The sequence below is a fragment of the Staurois parvus genome, unplaced genomic scaffold (assembly GCF_062004578.1).
Source record: "Staurois parvus isolate SC_StPar_1 unplaced genomic scaffold, SC_StPar_1.0 ptg000151l, whole genome shotgun sequence".
NCBI lineage: Eukaryota > Metazoa > Chordata > Amphibia > Anura > Ranidae > Staurois > Staurois parvus.
Window position 1 is genome coordinate 2,135,259 of NW_028317947.1, and position 26,441 is coordinate 2,161,699.

General features: G+C 43.6%; 1 protein-coding gene across 2 annotated transcripts in view; it reads right to left on the reverse strand.

Annotated features, from left to right (window-relative positions):
- SCRN2 (secernin 2) overlaps window positions 1-26,229 on the reverse strand; it is a 43,441-nt gene extending 17,212 nt beyond the window's left edge. For both annotated transcript variants that reach the window (XM_089674319.1, XM_089674320.1), the window contains exons 1-4: window positions 26,104-26,229; window positions 8,988-9,159; window positions 6,576-6,757; window positions 1,333-1,532 (exon numbers count right to left, since the gene is read on the reverse strand). In XM_089674319.1, coding sequence (XP_089530445.1) covers window positions 1,333-1,532; window positions 6,576-6,757; window positions 8,988-9,155 — 550 coding nt within the window. In that variant the 5' untranslated portion in view covers window positions 9,156-9,159; window positions 26,104-26,229. The remainder of the gene's footprint in view (window positions 1-1,332; window positions 1,533-6,575; window positions 6,758-8,987; window positions 9,160-26,103) is intronic.
- Window positions 26,230-26,441: the final 212 nt, after the last annotated feature.

A 26,441-nucleotide genomic window follows, 5' to 3' on the forward strand; every position in this document is an offset into this window, starting at 1 on the left:
CCATCAATGATTAACATTTTTTAAATAACAGAAAACACAGTATAAACATACGTTCTTTCAAGGTCCCACTAGGCATCAAGAAAAACGAATATCTGCGTCCTGCTTAACTAGGCCTCCAACCGCAACATCACTGACTCGGAGACACCACCACAGATACTCCCACCAGAACAACTGGAAGCCGTACCTCAGACGGGTTTCTACAAAATGCCTTTTCTTGTGCCCACATTAACCATCAAGGACCTTGCACTCCGCTGGACGTCCCCCAGCACCAATATGGCACAACCACCAGCAAGACAAACCATTAAACAACGAGCGGGCGGGAGGGAAGTTTGCCCTGTGAAAACTTTTCAGACTGAAAAACCCCCTGCCACACCCTGTAAGACCACCCCTTGTGGCTCCCCCCACTCCTTCCTTAACTATTTGTAACTCCCCCTTATGCTAATAGGACTCCAGCCCAACCCCCATTAACCCCTGTCATGCCTGCCCTTCGTTTTAAACCCAGGACCCTGCATTCACTATACAGTACATGGAAATGCAATTATTTTAGTAAATATAAACTGCTAAATCCCTTTTCTTATCAGCAGTTAGGAGCATTCTTGTGACTTCCATCAGTGTCCAACACAGCACTGGTTAAAGCTTGTAGGAGGAGTTTTCATTCTCCCCTAACTGTCCTGTTAGGCTGCACCCTCACCCTCTGTCTGGACAGTGCTGATTGTCCCTATGCTGATCACATGCACTCTCCTAAGAAAAAAAAATACACACTAAACTAAGCATGTGCAGCTTGCCCCCCAAGGCTCTGTTCTGTTAGCAGATGGATTGGGGACAGTAGAAGAAGGGGAGGGTCAGAGAAGACAGGATCAAACAGCCTTTTTACACAATGCAGAGGATTAACCCCTTAGGTAACAAGCATGCTTTACTGCATATATAGACTGATTTTACTGTTGTGGGTTTAGTAGCACTTCAACCACACATCACTGCAATGCAATGGTGTGAACAACATTAATTTCAATCCTTCCATTTTATCGTCTATGCATCTGTAATGCATTTATGAACACATCTGTTGTGAACAGGCCCCAGGTTTTTGGTGGCAGATTAAATGTTGAGTTAATTTTTTTGTACAGGTAGGGTAAATCTTAGGCTGCAGATCTGTTCAGGGTTAAATGTTAGTCATGCCAAGGGCTAGGAAAGGTTTTATATTGAGGATATACCCACACGCATCTTACTTACAAAAGCCTTGTACTGAGAAGAACCAATGCTGGAAATAAGAAACTGCCTGGAAATACCCTGCAATACGTGATAAGGCCATGTTCAAAGCAATATTCTGTAACTCACCAGTGATCTTCTCAGCTGCCCAGTACTGCCCAGCTGTCTCAAGCACATAAGCTTCTTGGCGATCACACAGTAGGAATGTGTTGTGGTACATGAAAGGCTCAGGCTCCTCTCTACAGCTGCCCCCCTGACCATAACATGCCAGGAGTTCAGTTATAACCTGCACTGCGGCTTTGGCAGAAGTGGCACGCTCCAGTGCTAATCTGCAGAGAAGGAGAAAAGCACAAGGCTATTATTATTGTTACATAGCTTTTTGCAATCATAGTTTGTCTTCTTTATCTGTTACATTATGAACAGACTTCTTGGACATAGGTACATACAGTTAAACTAGCCTTGTTTCAGCATTGTAGGTGGCTTAATTTCCTCTTACCAATCAGTTTTGTATGGGGGATTGCATTTAGTGGTGGGGTGGGGTTTGGTTAATAAGAGGGAGGCATATGCCAATATGGTTTAAAAGTCAAGGAGAAGTAGACCTAAAGGGGTTAGGACTGATAGGTAAGTGGGATGCAGAGAAGGGGAGCAATGAAGAAGTGAGGTGCAGGAAGAAGAATAATTCCTAGGACACATGATGAGAAAATTGGGGAAAAAAAGTTTTTTGTGCAATCGTTCGATAATCCGATCATTAGTACACTTTTTCGTGAGCCAATCACGACAGTTCATGTGAAATTATCCAAAGGGACAAGCATGAATATTTTTCTTAAGATAACAGAATGAACAAATTTTGTTTAATTAGTACAGTATTTGTCCATATAAAATCAAGTGACCAAGATCGCGCAGGCTCAGAAACAAAAAAATACATTATACTACAATACAATTGTAGCACGACCAGGGGTCACCCTATGCTCTGCATGGCCAGGCAACACACATTATCTGCACTCTGAAGCAGTGAACAGCCATTGAGCTTGGTTTTATGTTTTTCTATTAAGGTTTAAACTTGGATGGAGTCTGGGGGTATATGGGATGCCCAAGGAACTGCAGAACTTGAGGACAGCTCCTTAGCAATATGTACAAAAATGCGGATCAACAATAGCAGCAGTCTCTTTAAGGGGCTCTAAAGTCCCCTTGGTGTACCTCTTCAGACCCCGAATGATTCCTCCTCTTCACCCAGCTGGACTGAAGGTATCCCTGGGCAAGGGGGCAAAAGAGCTGCCAATTGAACTGTCCTGGATGAGAAGCTAGTTGGGTCTTACACCTGACTGGCTTCTCCCTTTATCTGGCCCAGGGGGTGTAGGAGTACTCACACTGTCCTCTCCTGTTAGCTTAGTGGGTTGGTGGCTGTTTAAACACTTCCAGTCCGGACACTTTCACCCCCTTCCTGTCCAGGGCAATTGTCAGCTTTCAGCGCTATCACACTTTGAATGACAATTGGGTGGTCATGCAACACTGTACCCATATGAATTTTTTACCATTTTTTTAAAACAGATAAAACTTTATTTTGGTGGTATTTATTCACCGCTGGGATTTTTATTTTTTTTTGCTATGTAAATGAAAATGTCCAAAAATTTTGAAAAAAAGTGTTTTTCTTATAAAATTTTGCAAATAAATAATATTTCATCATAAATCTTGGCCAAAATTTATTCCGTTATCTTTTTAGTAAAAAAAATAAGCCAAATTAGTTTATAACCATGGTGACACTGTACTACTTTTGGGGGGTGATGAAGATTTTTTTTTTTTTTTTACACTGATTGCTTTTACACCCATATAGGATATACAAGCAATCATTTCTCTTTCTCTCTGTATGCATTCTTTCAGTATGCATTCTTGCAGCCATTGAGAACTGAGTGAGCTGTGATTGGTCACAGCTTGTCACATGGTACAAGGCTGTTGTGAATAGCCTTGTACCATGTGACCTCTGTGATCATTCACAGATTTCACACGTAGTAAGCAATGATGTCAGAAGTGACATCTTGCTTACTATTTTGCATGTGATCACTGATTGGCCAATCAGTGATCACATGATCGGGACCTCGTACAGAGGTCCTGTCCGACGATCGGTGTTTCACTGTGTCCAGAGGACACAGCGGGCACCGGATCGCGGGGAGCGCGCACAAGCAGGGTGCGGGGAGGCCGTTTATAAACGGCCACCCGACCCTGCAGTGCCACCGTCCGGCCGTTTATATACAACGGCCGGTCGGGAAGTGGTTAAAACCTTACACTGGGCTGGCTTCTTCCCTGTTGCACAGGTTGTCCTCCCCAGGAGACGTTGAGGCAGTGGAGAGCCTCCTCTCCAGCATCCTGCCTGTAGGTAGGGTCCCCTCCGTGGCTTCAAACTCCAGCCTTACTCAATCCACCTTCCATCCAACACTGCACACTGCTCCCTAGGCTCTGTCAGGTTTGAGGGTTGCCTTGGTCACCATGCCCATCCTTCTTCCAGGGGGTTGGCCAAGGTCCCTCAAACATGCAAATCTGGGACTCCCCTCTCCTGAGTTCTAGAAAGTTCTCAAATTTCTGGAAAGGTTGGAGGGCTCCAGAATCCCTGAACTGTTAGAGTTGCCTAGCCTGTACTGAGGCGATCTCACTCCCAGGTTGACTCATCCCACGCTGCTACTCAGCCTCGATCTAACAGAAAATCCTATCTAACTAACCTGGAGAGCATTACACAATACATTACATCATCGCAGGATGTTGTATTCTGTCTTACGAGAATTGTTGTGACTCCAGTAAACTATTAGTTTTCGATATGAGACTAGCATGCAAAAAAAAAACTGATGGTCATTTATCCGATGTGTACGAGGCTTAACAAAAGTCAAAACTGTTCAACTGCATTTTGTTTTATCTCAGGATCTTTAAAAGTATATTAGTGAGAGGGTCAGCATCACAGGCAGACATTAGCATTTTTAGAAAGAGTTTAGGGAAGAAAGCAAGCATTTTTCTCAAATTACAGGTTACCATTTTATGTTTTTCTGTAATTTATATATAATACCTAAGTGCCACTTTCCCTTTGTCACGGGGGATTCTGCCTTCAGTCCTAAATTTAGCCAAACAAAGCATGTTCTAGGAGTGAAATCCCACCCACCAACACACACTGGTGTTTCCCCAGTAAGAGTTTACCTTCAACACCCACATCTTCGTCTTTTTCCAATGAGATCCATCCTCCAGTATACACTACAGTTTATTATCCAGAGACTCAGTGTGTAATATACACACTCTCACCACACACATTGCATATTTAACATATTCCATGCCCTTTGCTCACTGATCCTTGAAGCAAAGACTGAATATTTAGGACCTAGAGTGAGGCTCAGTTTCCTTTCTGTGCAGTGTGTGTTTGGTGTAGGACATACATTGATCTTTCCCTGTATTCTGCCCCCAATACTAGGGATGAGGTTTGAGTTGGCCACTATCATAGGTTTGAGGTGTATACTCAAGAGTCATGGTACCCTCACTTTAAAAGTAGGTGCGCAGAGCAACCATTGTGTCGGTGAATTGAAAGCTGTTGTAAGTGTAGCTAAGTGCTGGGCGACAGCAATATGGAGAAGGAGACATTGTCTTAAATTCTTCCCTTTCTCTACTGAGATGCTGATGTTATGTTGCACCATTCTCCTCTGGCCAGTGGGGGAGAGCTAAAGCAAAGCAAGCCCATAAATTTCTATGCAGAGTGCTGAGAATCCAGGGTTGTAGTTTGAGATGGCAGCCACGTCCTGGGACGAATAAACTCCTTACAATACAGATCCCAAAAGGAACTGTGCAGTAGGAGAAGTGGAGAGATAAATTTCATTAAACTGCCTAGAAACGTTCTTCCTCGTGACACCAAGAGAGTTAGAGAGAGCAGCTTTGTCTGAATATTTGCCTGCAAATGTGAGACAATATCAACGGAGATCCGAGCCTGAGACTGGAAGTAAGAACATTTGAGGGCAATGCAGCACTGCCCCCATGACAGCATCTGCACCACTGCCACAGGGAGACTTGAGCGTCCACTCACCTTTTGCTTCCCACCGCTGATCACTGGAGGCCTTTGGGGAGAAACCGAGGGGCCCCCCCCTTCTACATCGAGAGGTCACAGCTGCATCCTGGAGACTGTTGAGAGAACTCTTGGCTAGGTATACTGAGTATTTTCATTAACACAAATCACACTGCAAAGATTAGCATGCGATTTGAACAGGAATACGATTCCTGTCCAAATTGCATGTGGTTTCCCCACTGCTTGTCATAGCCCGAGTTCATACAGGAGAGGTACGGGAAATCTCCCTGCAGGCATCCCATGCTGAGTCTTAGTGGTAGGTGAGGAAAGAAATCAGCAAGGATTTGAAATCCCCGCCACTTTCTTTCCTCTCCTTGCAGGGATGACAGTTCAGGCTAGAGGGCCGTTGATTGGCCCGCACCATCAAATGAACGGTGCTGACCAATCAGATGTCATCTAGCCCATGCTGTCACCGCTGCAAGGAGCTGATTTTATGCTTGCCAGTTACCAATCATACTGGGTGGCAATATATTAAAGTGGTTGTAAAGGCTCAAGGTTTTTTACCTTCATGCATTCTATGCATGAAGGTAAAAACCTTCTATGTGCAGCAGTGCCCCCTCAATACTTACCTGAGCCTCATAGTGATCCAGCGATGTGAACGACAGCCTCGGCTGTTCCGGGTCTCTGCCTTCTCATTGGCTGAGACAGCAAGCAGGAGTCATTGGCTCCCGCTGCTGTCAATCACAGCCAGTCAGCCAATGAGGAGAGAGAAGCGGATGCCCCGATAGCAATTCTTGCTGTGGGGGCACCCGACAGGAGGGAGGGGCCAGGAGAGCCTGCAGGGGACATGAGAAGAGGAGGATCCAGGCTGCTTTGTGCAAAACCACTGCACACAGCAGGTAAGTATAAACATGTTTGTTATGTTCCCCCCCCCCCCCAAAAAAAACCTTTAGAATCGCTTTAAGTTTGCCTTTACTACCTGTTTTTTCTTTGATATAGCACAAATATTTGGTACTGAGTAGTACTTTCAGCTATTTCTTGTGATATTGGATGTTGTACACTCAACCTGGTGAATCAGAAGGGCTAAGGCAAAGAACAGAGGACACATTCCACCTAACGGCTCTTACAAGGGTAGCGCTACATAAAGAATGCATCAAACAAACTACATAAGGAGAGATTAGGGTCAGTTCGTAAACTACTTTAATTCTGATTGTTAGCTCTTTGGATAATCAACCCCTTTGTGAAAAGAAGCAACAGATATATGTGAAGAGAGAGACTGATATGAGAAGACAAAGTAGTGTTTGTTATTTTCTCTGGTCCACCACAATGCGTTTACAGGCCTCACCTTACCAAATCCATGCCCAGCAGAGCCTCATGCTCTACAACTGGTTCTTTGGTCCACACTGCTTCATTTCCAATGCAGACCCCCATCTCATTAGCTCCCATCTCGGCCCCCCACAACCAGGATGGGCGACTCAGGATCACAGCTAGTGTCTTTGGGGCCTCCTCCACTTCTATGTAGGTGCACTGTAACAGAGAAAGGCTTGCTAAATTTATTTAGTAGAAAAATATGCCTAAAGTAAAATCAAAAGTTGTTAGACACATTTAAAGTAAATCTGTTAAACCTGGGTGAATGTGCGGCATGGCACCAGCAGAAACAAGAAATAATAATTTCACTTTTTTTACCTGGAAAAAAGGTGAACTTATCCTTTTAAGGATCATATTCCACCCTTTGCTAACAAGGCGCACTCTGCTATGTCTGCGATTGCCTGCACTGGGTGTTTCAGCGGATGTGTGTCCGTTCTCCTCTCCACCCACTGGCACCCGCCATGTCACTCTCCGAGCCTGCAGATGGGCAAGCGGAGCCTGAAATTCATGGTGGGAGCGCCCGCCTGTCACTGGGGGCTGTGGAAGCAATCAGGTGGCATTGCAGCTACCCAATTGCATCCACATGACAGGTTGAAGCCACCGGATTGTGTGTAAAACCCCCCGGTGTCAGGCCCTACAACGTACGGACCTGGCAGTGAAGGTGTAAAGCAAACCTGTCACATGAAGAAAAAAAAAATCAAGTCTGCAGCATTCTGTGATAGAAACTCTATAATCAACCCTCTGGTGGAAAGTGAGTTAAATTTTTGTTTATTCCACAATTACCACTGCTGCTGCTATTTGACACCTCCAGGAGTGTCAGATAGTGTCCACCCCTGGGGGGGCTGTGGTTCCTCTGTTGGCCACTACATGGATTGTTGCCAACTGCCCAAGAAAGAAATACATTACAGCTTCTTCTTTCACAGAATGATATAGGCAGCATTTCTTGTAAAAGTGACAAGGTTCATTTTCAAGCTCGATTCCAGCCAAAAACATTCTATTTCAGTTTTGAATTCAGTGGAGGAAAGGACCTGGAAGCTTATGTAAGTTTTTATAACTGATGTCAGTTAGCGATTTGGGAAGGGTATTTTCTCTTTTTTTTTAACACTGTGGCACCAGGAAAAAGAAATCAGGAAAGTAACGGTCACCAGAAACAACAATAAAACCTACTAGGATTTTAAAACCTCCCCCACTCTACTATCCTCCGGATTTCATGTCACTGGGACAGTAAGCGAGAGAAAATCAGATAAGTGAAGACTAGGGTTGCCACCTTATCCCTTTAAACCCAAACACATATTAATTACACAGGTTCTGAGGCTAATCTATTTCAGATAAGGCACTGAGTCTATTACCACCCTAAGCAGCCACTGAACCGTGTAATTAACCAAAGAAATACTGCTACAGGGCGGCATGGGTGCGCAATTCACGTGTATATATAGGTGATTTTGCAGTTCCCTTCCCGCACCGCCATTCGCAGCCTCAGGTTTCAATTACCGGGTCTTGGCCGGTGATTACTCACCAGCACCCAGTGATCGACAAGTATTTCCGACGGGGGAGAGATCTGTGTATAAACAACACAGATCTCTTCCCTGTCAGCTCCTGCACACTGCTTTGTATGGCTCTGCATAGCACTGTATTGGTGTTACTGAGGATGTCAGTGACACCAAGCCAGTTCACCCCCCCATGTCAGAATGCCCACTGCAGTCGCTGATCGCTGCCATTACTAGTAAAAAAAATTAAAAATCCCAGTATATATACCGCCATAACTTTCACGTAAACAAATTAATTTACACGTATTGGGATTTTTTTTTTAGCAAATACATGTAGCAGAATACATTTTGGGCTAAATTTATAACGAAATTTGATTTTTACATTTTTGTTTTACTTGATTGTTTAATAGCAAAAAGTCAGTATTATTGTGTTTTTCGCAAAATTGTCTCTTTTTGTGTTTATATTTAAAAAAAACAAAACACACAGGCGATCAAATACCACTGAAAGAAAGCCCTATTTGTGGGGAAAAGAACGTAAATTTCATTTGGATGCAGAGTTGCATGACCAGTTTTGAATTGTCAGTTAAAGTAACGCAGCCCCGTATCGCAAAAAATGGCCTGGCCAGGAACGGGGGTAAATCCTCTGGAGGACAAGTGATTAATATATCCTCGGTTGTAAAGGGATGAAGTTGCAACCCTAGTGAAGACACAGACAGCAAACTTGTTGATCCACTGAAATCTTCGATAAAACCATTAGTTCTCTAAAAAAAAAAAACAAACCTTCTCTGCTTACATAGCCTTTGCAGATGAGAAATTATTTTGGGTAGAGTTGGGCTTTAAACCTCAATAACAACTTGCAATTCAGCCAACATGTATAAATCTGAAAGTGTGATTGTTCTTACCATGACCTTTGACCCTGGTGGATATGTAGCCGCAGGATAGTATACAACCTCCTGGACCTCCATATAGGGTCGATCTGAATTCTTTGCAAATATAACCACATTGGAGCTTGAAGCCGGTGGAAGTGACACAAAACAATCACATGAGTTAGGGTACGATTTGTAGGACATGGCACTGCAAAAGATAAAATGTTAGACTTATGTTAGACTTATAGGCAGAGAATAGGTGCAGGAACTCCCCCTTTCCGAGTCCCCCCTTGTCTCTGCCCCCTACCCTCCTCTGAGCACTGTCCTTTGGTTCCACCCTCTACCCACCTCCCAGTGCCGCCCCTTTTATAGAATACAGAACCAAGTATCATTTTGTGGTGCTAAATAATTTGTATGGAATTTGTTATTGATAAAAAAGGCAGTACGACTGATAACCTGCAGCCAGCAACAGATCCCCCACGCAACAATAGTCCCCCCCCACAAGAGACCCCACTACAGCAACAATAGATGCCCTGCAGCAACAATAGACCCACACCAGCAACAATAGATCTCCCATACAACAGTGGACCACCCACAACAAAACTCCACCCCAAGCAACAAAATATCTACCCCAGCATCATTAGACACCCCCAGCAGCAACAACAGATCTCTCAGCAGCCAGCAACCCCTCCCTCAACAGTAGATCCCTACCAGCAGCATCAGACCCTAAGCAGCAATGGACGCCCACCAGCAACAATAGACCCTCACACAAAAATAGATCCCCATCAGTAACAATAGATCCCCCAGCAGCCAGCATCAATACATCCTCCAGCACACCCCTTGCCATTACATACATTCAGTTCTGGAGGTGCCAAAACTTTTTTCCCGCTGAAAAAAAGCCCTGCTTATAAGTTAATTTATAGTCTTTGAGGACAGCGCATGAGAGCGGCTCTTCTCACTAGGAACTGGAACACGTCAACGATTAAATCTGGAAATGTGAGCCTTGTAAGCTGCTATGCTGATGTGCTCTTGTTTTAAATTTAAAACCTCTAAGAAGCCCCCATCTACAACATGTTCACTGAAATCCAATTAACCAAGGTGTTATTAGTCCTCCAGTGTAAAATCCTTCAAGTGCTATCAAACCAATATTCCATCAATCACATACACATAAAAACATATGGAAATGAATATAAATAAAATTACAAATATTTGTGAGCTTTTTAATGAGGGTGGCTGGAGCCTTAAAAGGCCAGTGTCTGGAAAATTGGATGAGAAGGAAAACCTTTCCTGCTGTGTATCCAGCTAAAGGATTCCAATAGGAGCTGGGGAATAGTTGCACTTTTTGAACTTACATTTAGTTGGGGGGTCAAAGCTGTCAGGTGAGAGTACATCCGGTAAAGAGTAGCACAGTGGTGTATAAAGTTGATGCATGCACAGCATTGGTGGTTGGGAGAAGCATAGAAGGAACTATTGAAGAGACAATTGACAGTTTTTAATGGAGACTTTTTTGATTTAATGTGTTTTATTTTTTGATCGATCACTCGCATATCTGCAAATCAAGTATACACATTATTGGTGGCCGGAAGAAGTATAAGAAACATTGTTGAAGATGTTGGTTATGTGTTAGAGAAGACACTGGTAGCTTGTGATGAGGCAGAACTTGGTTTACTTGTGTGGCTTAAGTTGCAAACATACAAAACATTTCAGCAACTTGTAACAGCAGACATCTTGGTTATGAGAGAGAGAGAGAAGAGAGAGAACCAACAAGTTTACAGATATGCACAACTGGTAACCTTAGTGTACAGTGCCATCTACTGGTCAAGTGATATTAACACACAATACTGTATATAGTACATGCTGTTGCATACCCAACAGAAGACACAGTGGATATTTCTTTAAAAGAGACGTTTATGAGTTTATTTGATTTTTTACTTTCAATGTTGGTTTGATTTCTCACAAATATTTGTAATTTTATTTTTATTCATTTTTATATGTACAGTATTTATGTATATTTGTTTGATGGAATATTGATTTGATAGCAAGTGAAGGATTTTACACTGGAGGGCTAATAGCATCATACTTTGGTTAGTTAACCTCTTCCCGCCAACATGGCACATATATGCAGCCTCTCGGTGGGTGGGCTTCAATACCGAGAGGCCAAAAATAAACAACTCTATGTGCTGAGAGGAGAGCACACACCCTGAACAGACACTGGCGGACTGGCAAGCTCCTGATGCATACTAGCGATCAGGAACTTTCCGATCATGTGACCTCTGAGACAGCCAATCATAGCCATCACATGACCCAAATGCCTGCTTCTGCTTCCCGGCATTTAAAATCTTGTAAAGGGCCAGGAGGCAGTAACGGAAAGAAGTTAACATCACTGAATAAATACAGTACTTCTAGAGAACCAGTAAGTAGTGGATAAGAACTGAAGGATGTAATCTGGACAAAACCAGAAAATACTGGCCTCAAAGACTACTAGAAATTGAGTTAGTGGTACGTTTAAATACAAGGTTTCCTAGTTATGTTCCTGGAAAGTACAGAGGACAAACAATTTACCAGATTATGGAGAAACCACAGCTTGATGAACTTTCACCCCAAAAGAACTTAACATGAGCTTGCATAAGGTCCAATCAATAGTGCTGGATAAAAGCATAAAAACTTAACAATATAGCAGTCTTACAAGTCTACTGTAGGTGTGCTGCCTCCACAGTATATAGAAAATGCAGTTGTATTTGTGTATGCAGTGTATACAACCTCTGTTGTGGCTGGTGATGTCTCTTCTTGCTGAGCCATCTGGAATGCTGGATCTACCTGGACATTTCCTTGAATGATGCTTGACCTTGAACTTCCAGATTTAAGCCACATCTCTACACTTCCTGTTTGCCAGCCAATATCTCGCTCTTGTCTCTCCTGCTGCTATCTGTACCTTCACTACCACTCATTACCAACCTTTGGCTTGTTCCTCGACTACGCTTTAGCCTGATTCCAACCTGCAACCACTTGTTCCTGACCTTTTGACTTGTTTACTGACTACGCTTCTGTTTGATCCCTACCTGCTATATCTGCTATGGGGCCCTGGCTTGCTCATCTTCTGGTGGGGCGATCCTGAGGACTGCGACCTGGTACTAACATGCAGCAAAACCCATCTCCACCATTAGGAGCTCTGGTGAACATCAGTTAGTGCTTAGACTCCACACATCAGGTGAGCCCACGTCATCTGCCAGGGTGACCTGCTTGTATACATATCCTGCTGGTTGGTGGGAGCCTCTGTGCTGCTATAGCTACTAGTCTCCGAGCCTGACCCCTGACCATGACAAGCTGTCCCATTGCTTTGCTGCCAGTGTGTTGCATGTGTTGCATTCAGAGTGGCGGGCCAAAACACACCATTCCACCAGCCAGTGTACCACCGCTACTTCACTCCTAGTAATGGAATGAAACCCTGCTGGACCATATGTACTGGCCAGGATGGTAACCTCTGTAATTCTGGTCTGCTCCCAGTTGCTATGGGAGATGGCCTGCTGAGTAGGGAGCCCGACTGGCGCCCCCTCACTATCAGAGGATACCTCACCTTCCCCATGTTCCTTAACTGCAAGGTTAGTTCTCTTATCCTGAGCAACTTGATGGGGGAGTGAGAACATCATCTCTGCTTAGGTGTTCTGCTTCATTGCAAACAAAGCTTCCCATAGGATTTGCCCTCTACCCTCCACTGGAGTGTATTTGCCACCAACAAAGACTTAATCACCCAATCCAGAGTCTCAGAATGAACAGTATTCTTCCACTTCTGGAGGTCCAGGACCTCGGGTCAAGGATACCCTGTCTGTGGGTGATAACCATCAAGTTGGATGTTGAGTCCCGCTTCCCTGCAAGGAACGTTATGCCCACAAAATGTTCTGACTGTTTTGTGAAGCATTATTTTTGTTAGGTATGTTAATTTTTCTGCTTTCTGTCATACTGCAGTTATTTGTTATTGCTGGTTATTTATTTTTGAGGGCTGCAGTTTGTAAGCTTGTTTGTGTGGCCAGGTGTTGGGCTGCGGTATATCAGCTGACTTAAAGGTGGCACCGTGATGTTTCTTCAGGCTGGCAGGAAGCCATTGAAGACTAATTTGTCCCCTGCTATAGGCTCCAGGCAACCATCTTGGGGAGGACTGCATCTCTTTTTGGATTCTGAAATCCTGCGAGATTTAGGTGGCCATCTTAACATAGTTGTCCCTAAATTGGAGATTCTGCACTATTTGGTGCATCCGCAGTGTGGAAATAAGCCAGGCACAGAGCCTCTGCTGGTTAATGAGTAGAAGTAGCATTAGGGAGATGAACCTGTTGAGCAAGGAAAGAATAATTTTTTATTACAGGGTGTTTCTTCTGTCAGCTTCTTGGCACAGTCTATCACTGGCAGCCAGATATTCACAGGGACTTGTTGGTTTTGCAGTGTCACTCAGTAATACTTTAACCCCATCAGAGGAAGTACTCATCTAGCATTCTGTGATCTGTAAGTGTATCTCATAACACTACTAGAAAACTGCCTTGCTGATTATCATAACTTCCTCTTCCTGAAGAACTGTAGCCTCTGCAACATATGTAGTACTAATGCATGACTGCCTTGTTCGTGCTTATACAATTTCTACAATATAACCAATGTTCAAATAACTGAGTGGTGATTCCGCACAATCTTTGGGTACACTGATTAGACCCCATCTACAAACACACATATGTTTCTGGGAGCAGGCTTCCATCAAATCAACTCTGTCTAGAAAAAAAATGCAAAATAAAGTCCTTCCTGCAAAGCTGATAGATAATACTAACTTCTCCTGCTGCAGATCTCTGCTTTAATGAAAAGAATCCACCACCCCAAGACTCTTCAGAACTTGGCACGTCTAGGAGTGTCTGATTCCTGCTGTGCTTAGTGGTCCAAATTGCTGGCCCAAGTGGATTGTGAAGATTCTTCAGGCAGTGGTTTCTCTGTATTAGAGCAAAGATCAACATCATGGACAGTAGGAGAGGTGAACAGTAAAGTGCTTGTAGACCCTTACATATACCCAGTGAAGTGACTGGCCTAAGGTGATACACAGAGATGAAAAAATCCTCCTATATAAATTGTACCTGTTTCTCTGTAGCCCACTGTCCTCTACAGCCATCTAAGCATGTAAAAAGTCTGTGTACCTTTCCAAAAAACGCATTGCAGGAAACTGCATAGATGTTTCTGGCCAGCTATATCCGATTGCCTCTTGGAGGAAAAGGAAGGAATTTTTTCCCCTGTTGGAGCAAATTGGATCATGCTTTGTTGTGTTTTTTTGTTTTTTTTTTTGCTTTCCTTTGGTTAAACAGTGGGTATAGAATAGGAAACAGGATTGTATATATTTTCTCCCCTTCTGTTGGTTTAACTAGATGGACGTGTGTCTTTTTTCAACCAGACTATGTGAATAAAAGCTATAGGAAATAAGAAAAAAGTGTGTTTCCACAGGGCCACAGGGTTCAAAACCTAACTTTTGAGGTCTGCATTAAAAAGAGGCTATTCCCAACAGTATATGAGATTTGTGAATTTATACGAGGAGACTGGAATATTCCAACAGCATTAGTTCATCTGCATACACAGTGTTGTCAGTTTCAGCTCTTTGTGAAATTGGTTGAACGGGAGCTAAGTACCCTTTAGGAAAAAGTGCTCCGGCAAAAATAAGAAATGCATTAACCTCACGTTCTCTGAGTGGAAAGCCCTGGAGGAGCTGAAAGATAACAAGAAGTTAAAAATGATTGCAGAAGACAAGGGTGGCAATATATTCCTGATGGAAAGATCCTTGGGGATGTGCTATGATATACTTAGCAAAGAAGCTAACTATAAGATATTGTTAAAAGATCTGACCCAAGAATATTTGGGAGAGCTCAAGCCCATCCCAAAAGAAGGGGCAGATGAAAAGGTTCGGTCACAGGATTAATCTGAATTTATAATTAATTACTACCCAACAATTGCCCCTCTGGGATGTCCCATTGTCTCAGGGAATCATAATTTAAGTGAAACCATTAGCAAGTACATTGACTTTATTTTGAGACAATATGTGTATAGTCTTTCTGGTGTGGTAATGGAAGATGATGTACTGCCTGCCAGTTTGGACATTGTGGCTTTGTATAGCCACATACAGCATGATCTTAGTTTGTCTGCATGTGAATGCTTTCTAGGCATTAGGGGGCAGGTGTTTAAAGCCCATACAAAGCTTGCCCTTAAGCCTCTTAACTTTGTACGTGAAAGGACTTTCTTCCTTTTTGATGGAAAGATCAGGCAGAAGAGGGGTATGGCGATGGGGACAGCATGTGCTCCCACATACATCAATTTATTTTTGGGGTGGTAGGAGCACACAATTGTATTAACCACTTGCCCTCCTGAGGATTTACCCCCCTTCCTGAACAGGCCATTTTCTGCGTTATGGTGCTGCGTTAATTTAACTGACACTTGCGTGGTCCTGCAACGCTGCACCCAAATGCAATTTACATCCTTTTTTTTCCCCACGAATTGACCTTTCTTTCGGTGGCATTTGATTGCCTGTGTGTTTATTTTTTGCACTATAAAAAAAACAAAAAAACGACAATTTTGAGAAAAAAAAAACTTTTTGCTATTAAACATGTTCAGTAAAAAAATGTTAAAAATCATATTTCGTCAAAATGTATTCTGCTACATGTCTTTACTAAAATAAAAATCCCAAAACGTGTAAATTAATTGGTTTACGTGAAAGTTATAGCGTTTACAAATGGTGGTATCTATACTGGGCTTTTTTTTCCCTGTAAATATTATTACTAGTAATGCCAGCGATCAGTGACTTTTAGCGGGACTGCAGCAGGCATTCTGACGCTGGGGGGAACTGACTTGGTGTCACTGACATCCCCAGTGACCCCAATACAGTGATCAGTGCTACAAAAAAAAGCACTGACACTGTACTAATGGCACTGGGCAGGAAAGGGTTAACATGAGGGGTGATCAAAGGGTTAACTGTGTGCTGTTTCACTATGTCCTGTGTCCGTGTGCTTCACTGTAATCACACTGCTTTGCATGCCTGCTCTTTGCACAGCCATCCAAAGCAGTGTGCATGAGCCGACAGGGAGGAGAACTATTTTGTTTACTAACAGTTCTCCTCCCCGTCGGGGATCCTCGACCATCACTGGGCGAGTGGCCCCTACCCGGAAATGCAAAATCACGTATATATACATGATTTTGCGCACCTGTGCCGCCCTGTAGCAGTATTTATGCTATAGGGCGGTCAGGAAGCGGTCGGGAAGCAGTTAATGGGGAACCTGGAGTTGTTTACATCCCATATATTGCTATGGGTATGCTTCATTGATGATATTTTCATCTTGTGATGGGGCCAAAGGAGAACTTTGATAGCTTTGAGGAACATCTAAACACAAACAATATTGGGACGTTTTTCAAGAGTGAGGTGCAAAAGGACAACATTAACTAGAAAAAAAGATGGTATAAGTAACAGTACCACTGTTCATCGAAAACCTACTTCCAAGAACAGCTTACTCCACTGGAAGAGCCACCATCCTACCTCCCTTAGAAAGGGAATGCCAACTGGCCAATTAATGAAATCCAGGAGAATTTTTTCTACAGATAAAGCTTTTAGAATGGAAAATGCTTAGTTATTTAACTGATTTCAGAGAAGAAGGCTCTGTGATCTTAAAAAGTCCTTCCATAGAGTGAATGACATCCCTAGGGAATCGCTTTTGCCCCGAGACAGAATAAGACGGATGATGTGGGAGCAATGCATATAACAGGCATGTACCCCAGACAATCTGGCCAAATCTATAATATCAGAAGATAGTGGCATGTATTGGTGCATAGCCACCTTGAATGGAACCCCAAACCAAGGACTGTTTCCACCATGGCTACTAGAACGACCGATGGGTAGCTTTAAATGGGGGCATTGCAAAACATGCATAAATGTCCCTACAGTTTCAGAACCCCAAGAATGGGGACACGGTTAAGATCCAGTCATTCTTTAACTGTAGTACTGAAGGGGTCATCTATGTGGAAAGATGGCCCATGCCCTTTGCTATATGTGGGCAAACGATCCATCAGTTCAGGCGTTGGATGATAAGACATGTCAATGACATGATATTAACCACTTGCCCTCCAGAGGATTTACCCCCCTTCCTTTTTTTGTGATATGGCACTGCATTATTTTAACTGACAATTGCGCGGTCATGCAAAGCTGCACCCAAATGAAATGTGTCATTTTTTTCCTACAAATAGAGCTTTATTTAGGTGGTATTTGATCACCTCTGCATTTTTTTATTTTTTTGTGCTATAAACAAAAACAAAAAATTACAATTTTGGGAAAAAACAATATTTTTGACTTTTTGCTATAAAACATATCCAATAAATTTAAAAAAAAAAAAAATCAAATTTCTTCATAAATTGATAAAGCAATTAATATACACGTTTTGGGATTTTTTTTATGTGAAAGTTATAGTGTCTACATATGGCAGTATATATACTGGAATTTTTATTTATTTTTTTATATTAGTAATAGCGGAACTGCGGCAGGCATTCTGACACGGGGTGGTAACTGACTAACTGTCACTGACATCTCCAGTGACACTAATACAGTGATTAGTGCTAATAAAAATCACTGCCACTGTACTAATGACACTGGGCAGGAAGGGGTTACCATCTGTGCTATGTGTATTTTACATTGTGTGCTGTTTTACTTGGGAGACATGCTGCTTTGTATCTCAAGCGCGTGCATGCTGAAAGGAGAGGGATCTGTGTTGTTTACACACAGGTCTCTCCCCTGTCAGCTTTGCCAACGATCACCAGTCTCTCCCCTGTCACCGAGTCCTGGCCGGGAATTGCCAGCTGGGACCTGGTGATTGACATCCCTAGCAGCCAATAGCGGCACGGGTAGGGCGGTGCATGTCTTCTCCCCCTACCTGGAATTGCAAATCACATATATATACATGATTTTGCAAAGCCGTGCCACCCTGTAGCAGTACATCTGCTATAGCGCAGAGCGCAAGCAGTTAGAGAGACAGACATGTGTGGCATAAACATAACGGGAAACTAGAAAGCCTGAATTTTTGGGTCATTCAACAAATTTGTTTAGGTCAGAGGAAAGGTGACCTAGATAACATATTGAGTTTCAGTTTTATTTGCAGACTACTATTTCTATGTGGTGGCTGCGTTAGTTTTTTTTTCTTAGCCATTCTTCCCTTTATTTTTACCTATGATCCTGCCAGTAACACACTGGTAGGGTAATAATGCTCACTCACTGTATAGTATCCCTGGAGGAACGGTGTTGCTGCCTAGGACAGAAGGTGCTTAGGACTACATATATTTTTCTCCTTCCCTCTTTTCTATAACATAAGGGGAGGTGTTCTGTAGTTCTGTATAAAACATTGGTACAATGCTACCTGATAACAGTCAGCACAGACAGAGAACATATAAAGTCTTCAGCAGGATTAACAGGTTTTACAGGACAGGTATTTTCTTGCAACAAAGAAAACTAAGCTGCATTCCGTGTACCCTCAAAATACTCTTTAATTACAATGGCACAAATGAGAGTCTTAGAGACATACATTTCCCTGAGCACAAAGGATCATTTTTAAAAGAAATGTTCATTATATATACCTTTCTCTGCACAGATCATAGGCTGACCATTAACACTTTGATGCCACCTTAGAAGAACTTTATTAAAATAGGCAATTAACACCGTAGTCAGGAGGGATGAGTTGCAGAATTTTGCTTTTTTTTTTCAGGGGTCTGACAAACAGCCGAACTAAGCCGGCGTTCGACCGAGTCGATCCACTGGCTACAGAGGCAAGTGGTACATTTAGTAGCAGTGACGCCAGCGTCCTAACAACCATATCTCATCCCTGCCCGACCCATTCAGCTGTCAACTGGGGAAGCTGAGACCAGAAAAGGAAAAGCAAGATTTTCAACTGTTTAAGTGGGGTTTCCCTCACCTTGAAGCAAATTCTACTCTTTCAGCTCAGGCGTGCTCCAGACATGCCCCTTGCATACGTGTAGCTGCAGGGTGGGAACGCCTTCAGAGCCTATGAATGGCTGTCAGATTTGACAGCTTCCTGGCAGGATAGCTCAGGCAGGTTGGAAGTCGTGTCTCTTGCTCATCCCTACTCACTTATCTTGACTCTCTCAGACTCTCTTTGGATATATAAAGTCACATGACAAGTTGCAGCCCATTGTCTTCAAGGGCACCTGTTTGGATCTAAATGACTAAGGCTCAGTTCACACTAGCTTTGTCAGAAGGCCTCAGACGGGCGTTTGGGAAGCATTTTTAACGTTTCTCAAACGCCTATGAAAATCCTGCACATGGCAGCACACAGTGCTGTTCACACTGAAGCGTTAACGTCGCATCGCGTTGTGTCACGGCAAAACTGACGCCTCGTGTCGAGTCAGGGGGAGTTGAAGCCTCCCATTCAAGTCTATGGTGCCACTCCACAAACGCCTGACAGGCGTTTGCGGTGCGGTTGCGAGGCGGTTGCAGAGCATTAATGCCATTTACCTTCATTATAGGCATTTGTGGTGCGGTTCTAACGCTTGGCAAACACCAATCAACCGCCTCAAAACTGCGCATGGGGCATTTGGGGAGCATTAAAGAGGTTTCCCAACCACCTGTCTAACGCCTGTCAAATGCTATAGGGGCGTTTAGCAAGAGTTAGAAATAAAGTCAAGTGTGAACGGAGCCCTTAAAGTTGCAGTGACATTGAAAAGGTTCCTGCACTATTGTGATGCGACCAGGGGCGGACTGACAACTCATGGGGCCCCGGGGCAATAGGGGATCATGGGGACCCTGTGTCCTTGCCCAAACTCAAAAAAGCCTATGTAAAAGGTACCAGGGGCATCTCATGGGGCCTTCTACTGTCCCCAGGGGATCATGGGATCCGTGTCCTTGCCCAAACTCAAAAAAGCCTATGAAAAAGGTACCAGGGGCATCTCATGGGGCCCCCTACTGACCCCGGGCCCTCGGGCAGTGCCCGAGTTTCCAAATGGTCAGTCCGCCCCTGGATGCGACTTTGATACAACTTGAGTGCCAGAGAGTGTAAAGATGCATCAAAGTCGCACAAGTGAGAACAGAGCTTAAGGTCCCTTTCACACATGCAGACCGCGGGTTTCATCAGTTCAGTAATGTTTTTTCAAAGAACGTTTAAATAGGTTTTCATCAGTTTACCATCAGTTATTCATCAGTTTTTACATCCACTACCAATGCAAAAACGCATGCAAAAATGGACTGTTTGTCTGTTTACATCTGTTTTTCATTCTGAAGAAAAATAAGGCTTTGAGCCATTTAATAAAAACAGATGTTGATGGATGTGGATGTAAACGGATAATCATCCATTTACAGTACATCCGTTTTTCCATAGAGGTACATTGATGTCCGTTTTTCATCTGTCAACAGATGGATAAAAAAAAAACCGACAAACAGTCCTCATGTGTGAAATGGCCTTATTCTTACCTCCTTGCTGCAGTGCTTCTCCTAGACTAATAGACTCCAAACTGTGGCCCTTTGCTTGCTTTTATCAGGCCCTCGGGGGGGTTTTCCAATTCACTAACGAAGGTGCACAATTCCTACCAATGATGGGGCACAGTTCCTCCCAATGACACCAACGATGGGACACATTTCCTCCCAATGACAACAACAATGGGACCCAATGATACCAAGGACGGGGCACAATTCCTACCAATGATGGGCACACTTTTTCCCAGAGACAAAATTAATGGGGCACAGTTCTTCCCAATGATAACAACAATGGGGCCCAATGACACCAATAATTGGGCAAAATTCCTTCCAATGACACCAACAATGGAGCACAATTCCTCCCAATGACAAAAATGGTGGGGCACAATTCCTCCCAATGACACCAATAGTGGGGCACAATTCCTCCCAATGACAGCAATGATGGGGCACATTTCTTCCCAATGACAACAAACATGAGACCCAATGACGAGGCACAATTCCTACCAATGATGGGGCACAATTTTTCCCAATGACACCATTGATGGGGGCACAGTTCCACCCAATGATAACAACAATGGGGCCCAATGACACCAATGATTGGGAAAAGTTCCTTCCAAGGACACCAACAATGGGGCACAATTCCTCCCAATGACACCAATGGTGGGGCACAACTCTTTCCAATGACACAAATGATGGGGCACAATTCCTCCAAATGAAACCAATGATGGGGCACTATTCCTACTGATGGCACCAATGATGGGGCACAATTCCTGCCAATTATACCAATAATGGAGACCAATGACCTCAAGGATAGGGCATAATTCCTTTCACTGTCCCCAAAAATGGGGCATTGTTTACTCCAACTGATGCTGGGATATTTTCTACTCTTAATGGCCACAGTGCGGCCCCCTAAAGTCTAAAGAATGACAGTAAACTGGTCCTTTGGTTAGAAAGTTTAGAGACCCCCTGTTCTAGACTTATGATTCCTTTCACGTATTGTTTGTATTCTGTGCTCACCTATGGGCATCACCAGCTATTTTGTGGGTTTATATTTCCTTTCTCTTCCATCACTTCCTAGCTTGCCTCTCAGTTTGCTTCTCTATAGAAGACATGTTCAGCGCAGGTCATGTTGCATGAGCAGCTTCCCAGTTCTCTGAGCTCCTGTTTGCCTGCTATCTTGTGTATTCAGTGTCTGATTTCCCATGTGCCGACACCGACTTTGTCCACAGCATGTGCTTGCCTGCTGCCTGCCCTGACCTCAGCTTGTTTCCTGGATTTCCTTCTGCCTCCTGCTGTTTGTACTCTGCACACATGGGTGGTCTCTGCATCCTCAGCTGGGCATACCTGGTTCCAGCTTGCTGCAAGTCAATCCCCACCATGAAGTGCCCTGGTGAAGAAGTAGGCTGGGGCTTAGACTCCGCACCCTGGGGAACCCTGAGTTGGCAATCCACAAGGGCTCACTCTCATAGACAGCTGTCAGTTTGCACATCTGCTTTCAGTTTAGTTCGGTTTGCATCTGTTTTTGCATTCTTTGTTTTTGACTTTTTTTAATTAGGTTTTGAAGAAGAAAGTCATAGGTGACAAAAGTATAAACAAAAATATGTTTTTTGCCTAAGGGCTGGTTCACACCATGTCTGCACATGAATCGCACAGGAACGCACCGTGCGGTGCAATTTCAGCCCATTAATTTTGAATGGACTAAAACTGCACTGCATCAAAAATAGTGCATGCACTACTTTTTTAAATGCACTGCAAATGGTTTGCCTGGTACAAAAGTACCATGAGATCTGGTGCAGGCAAACCTGTTTGGGGTTTTATTAGCTTTCTATTGACAGCCACTGCAGATCGCAAAGAGTACGTTTTGTATGTGGTCTGAATTCATATGGTGTGAACCGTCCCTAAAAACAGACATAAATGGAACATACGTAAACTGATGAGATCTGTTTATGTCCACAAAAACAGAAAACGATGCAGACCTTTCCCATTTTTTGTATCTGCTGACATAGTTGAATGTAAGACTTTGTTAACATAAAGCATACATAAACGTATGCCTGTGGAAGGCTGTGTTTACCTACACGGGCATGCAAATGTAGAGCACTTCTAGTTAGCTAGGGAGAGCTAGTGTTCAATTGATAGAGAGGAGGGCTGAGTAGCAGCCTGGGTGTGATAGTCAGAGGGTCAAATTGTGGTCAGGAGCTGAGAGGCTCTGCAGGCCAGCCCCTCTGTAATTTACCCCTGGATCTGAGGAGTGGCTGACTTGCATTCTTGAGGGATCTTAGCCAATTTCCAACAGAAGGCTTGGCAAGGGGCTAGGAAACCCTTAACCACTTCAAGTCCGGACACTTTCACCCCCTTCCAGTCCAAGCCAGCTTTCATCGCTGTCACACTTTGAATGACAATTGCGCGGTCGTGAACTTTCTTTTGATGTTATTTATTCACCAATGGGATTTTTATTTTTTTGCTATATAAATGAGAAAAGACAGAACATTTAGAAAAAAAACAAAAAATTTTTTTGCAAATAATCTTTCTTCATAAATATTGGCCAAAATGTATTCTGCTATCTTTTTGGTAAATATAAAATAACCCAAATATGTTGATAAAAAAATAATTATAATTTTTCAAAACTTTTTTTACTTATTTTTTTTTTACCATCACCCTAGCAGTACAGTGTCACCTTAGTGACACTGTACTACTTGTGGGGGTGATCAAAAATTTTTTTTTTTTTTTTACACTGATTGCTTTTACACCCATAAAAGCTGTAAAAGAAATAATTTATCCTTCTCTCTGGCTGCATTCCTGCAGCCATTGAGAAATACTGTGAGAGCTGTAACTGGGTCACAGCTGTTGTGAATGGCCTTGTACCATGTGACCTCTGTGATCATTCACAGAATTCACAAGTAGTAAACAATGATGTCAGGGAGTGACATCTTGTTTACTACTGTTCATGTGATCACTGATTGGCCAATAACATGAATCGGGACCTCACACAGTGGCCCTGTACAGCTGTGTTCCGCTGTGTCCAGATCACGGCACTGTACGCTCCCAGGGAGCACGCACAGGTCATGGATGCCGGGGGATGTTTAGAAACATTCCCCTGCATCAGCAATGCTCCCGTCCTCCAGTTTATTGACATGGGCCAGACAGAAAGAGATAAAAATGCTGAAGTTTGCTCAGCTGCAGGAGAATTCCGGTGGAAGATAGTAATGAAGATGTGAGGCTAAAGAAAGGAGGCTGCGAGGAGGCCCAGTGAAAAGGGGCCTACCTGCAGGCTTGGAGCTAGAAAGGAGGAAAGCTCAGTGCTCAATGGCCCCCAGAGCAAGGACCACCTGCATGACAGGGAAGGAGCGGTCCAACTGATAGGCCTGGTAGCAGCCACCAACCCACCAGCGATACAGGAGAGGATCTGAGTACCCCTGCACCCCGTGGGCAGATAGTGGAAGGAGCAGTCTGGTGGGAAACCAGAATTGCAACCTGCCAGTGACTGTCCAGCACTTAGGGCCAGTTCACACTACATCCATTTCAGTTGCTTTTTTCTGCATCCAAAAGGCACAGAAAGTAGGTTATATGGTTGTCAGTGTCATAGTTCACATCGGTGCTTGCAGTTCCAGTGCGTTCCAGTTGCAGAAAAAAAAAGTAGAACATGCTGCATTTTTTTGCACAGAACTGTACTGTAACACGGTAAAACTAATAAAAAATGCACCGGAACGCACCAACGCGCATAGAAAACGCACTGGAATGCACATGTCTCTATTTAAATTGAAGAAAAAGAGAGGGGAAACACTCAACTGGAATGCATTAAAACGCATCAAAAATGTGCATGCGGAAACTCATCCAGAATGCATCTGGACTGCGTTTCTATAGTGTGAACTGGCCCTTAAAGTGACAGGGATTGGATCCCCTGTACAGGGATACCTCCAGATTGTGGGGTGAAGAAGCGGAGAAGTTCATTCAGGGTCTGATAAAAAGAGAGAGCAGAGGGATAGATCTCTTTATCAGTTCATTGGTTGTTAGCACATGAACACTACATCACAACTGACTGGCTCTTTGTGCTGCTTCTCTTTCTCCCAATCTGAGCTCTGCTGTACAGTGGAATGCTGGTGGCAGATACCGAGCAAAATTCAGGGGGCAGCAGATTGGCCTCATGTGTCCTTTGATGACAGCAGAAGTGTGTTTTATCTTCTTCCCCCATCAGAGGATGGAGTGATACGGGCTTTCCTTAAGGATTGGAACCCCATACACAGCAGGAGTAGGAGTCTGAGAAGTAACTACAACACCTGAGTGTTCTTTGTTAAGGCTTGAAATTACTCTTGGGAGGATAATTGTATACATTCTTGCACTATAGAAGTGTTCACGGAGTGTTCACTGTTTTGATTTATTTAATTTTTATTATTTATTATTTTATAATATTTTATTTACTTATTTATTTATTTTTAGTTTGAGTGTACACTGTTTGTCACATTTATTTATATTTATTTATTTATAGTGTACACAGAGTGATCTCACGATTCACATGTTACTCATGTTTTGAATCTTGGTTTGTTTTTGCACGGATTTGTTATAAGTATATACTTATTGGTTGTTAAAGTATATACCGATTTTATTGCGGTAATACACTATTTTAGTTTCTTTTTTTTGAGGTACTCACCTGATCTGGATTTATGGGAATATTGAAGTTGGACACAGAGGATTAATTTATTTTGGACTTTATTTAATTTTTGTTATACGCATTGACAGAGGCTGTAAATATTTCCAGGGACGTTATCCTCAGTTTATCAGTTCCCACTGGGCATCCTGTACACCCCTAACGCTATCCCAGTTCAAATCCCCAAAATAAAACAACAAAACCAAAGCTCAAGGACTGATTTCTGACTCTGGATGCAAACCTGTGTGAAGATGTGTGATGCCTGGCTGTGCAGGACTATAGGGGGACCCAATTCTTCTAGTGACTCCTAAGGTGGTAGTGCTACACACACAGATGTTTCATGCATCCCTGTGTAGGCAATCCCTTTGATGTCAATTGAGACACAGTGGTTGTATGGACACAGCTGCTACGCCCATTGTGACATCTGTGCTGGTGTCTGTGCAGCTTCTGCAATGGAACTGTCTGCACGTGGATGCATGGAACACTTGTGTATCCCCATGTGCGTATACATGGCCCTCCACAGTTATGTATACCCTGTGTGAACGAGGCCTAAACAGATGTACATCCACCCACCCATAGACTTGTTCTTCACTCTGGGTCAGGGGCGGACTGACAACTCATGGGGCCCCCGGGCAATAGGGGATCATGGGGCCCGTGTCCTTGCACAAACTCAAAAAAGCCTATGTAAACGGTACCAAGGACATCTCATGGGGCCCCCTACTGATCCCGGGCCCTCGGGCAGTGCCCGAGTTTCCAAATGGTCAGTCCACCCCTGGTCTGGGTCCATCTGACAAACTGACAGATGGATCCAGACTGAAGGGCCCTGTGAATGCACATTAAGACCTCATACTTACTTTAACCATTTGCTTTTTCTTGGTTGTGCTCTTTGAAGGGAGAATGTAAACATACGGGCCTGCAGCAGGAAATGAAGCCTGACTCTAGAGTATTCAGCTGAGTTCATAATTGTAATACATGCACATAATTTTATATTCATTCATTGTGTCCTGTTGATCATTCGTATTTATCTATACACACGTTACCTGGTAGCGTTGCTCCGGGTCCCACGCTTTCTAAACTTTTTTTCTTCTTATGTAAATGTGAGCTGAGCACCTGACTGAACTATGCGGCCTTCAGGGACTGGCATATGCCACAGGCACCTTCTGCCCTCCAATGGACACAACTGGGATTGCACTGCTGTTCACTGTTTTCACCAATGAGAAAATACATGAAAATTCATATCATCAGTTACTGGCTAAACCGGCAACTTGCACAATGTCTGAGGGAACCTGAAATCAGGGGTGGACTGACCATTTGGAAACTCGGGCAGTGCCCGAGGGCCCGGGGTCAGTAGGGGGCCCCATGAGATGCCCCTGGTACC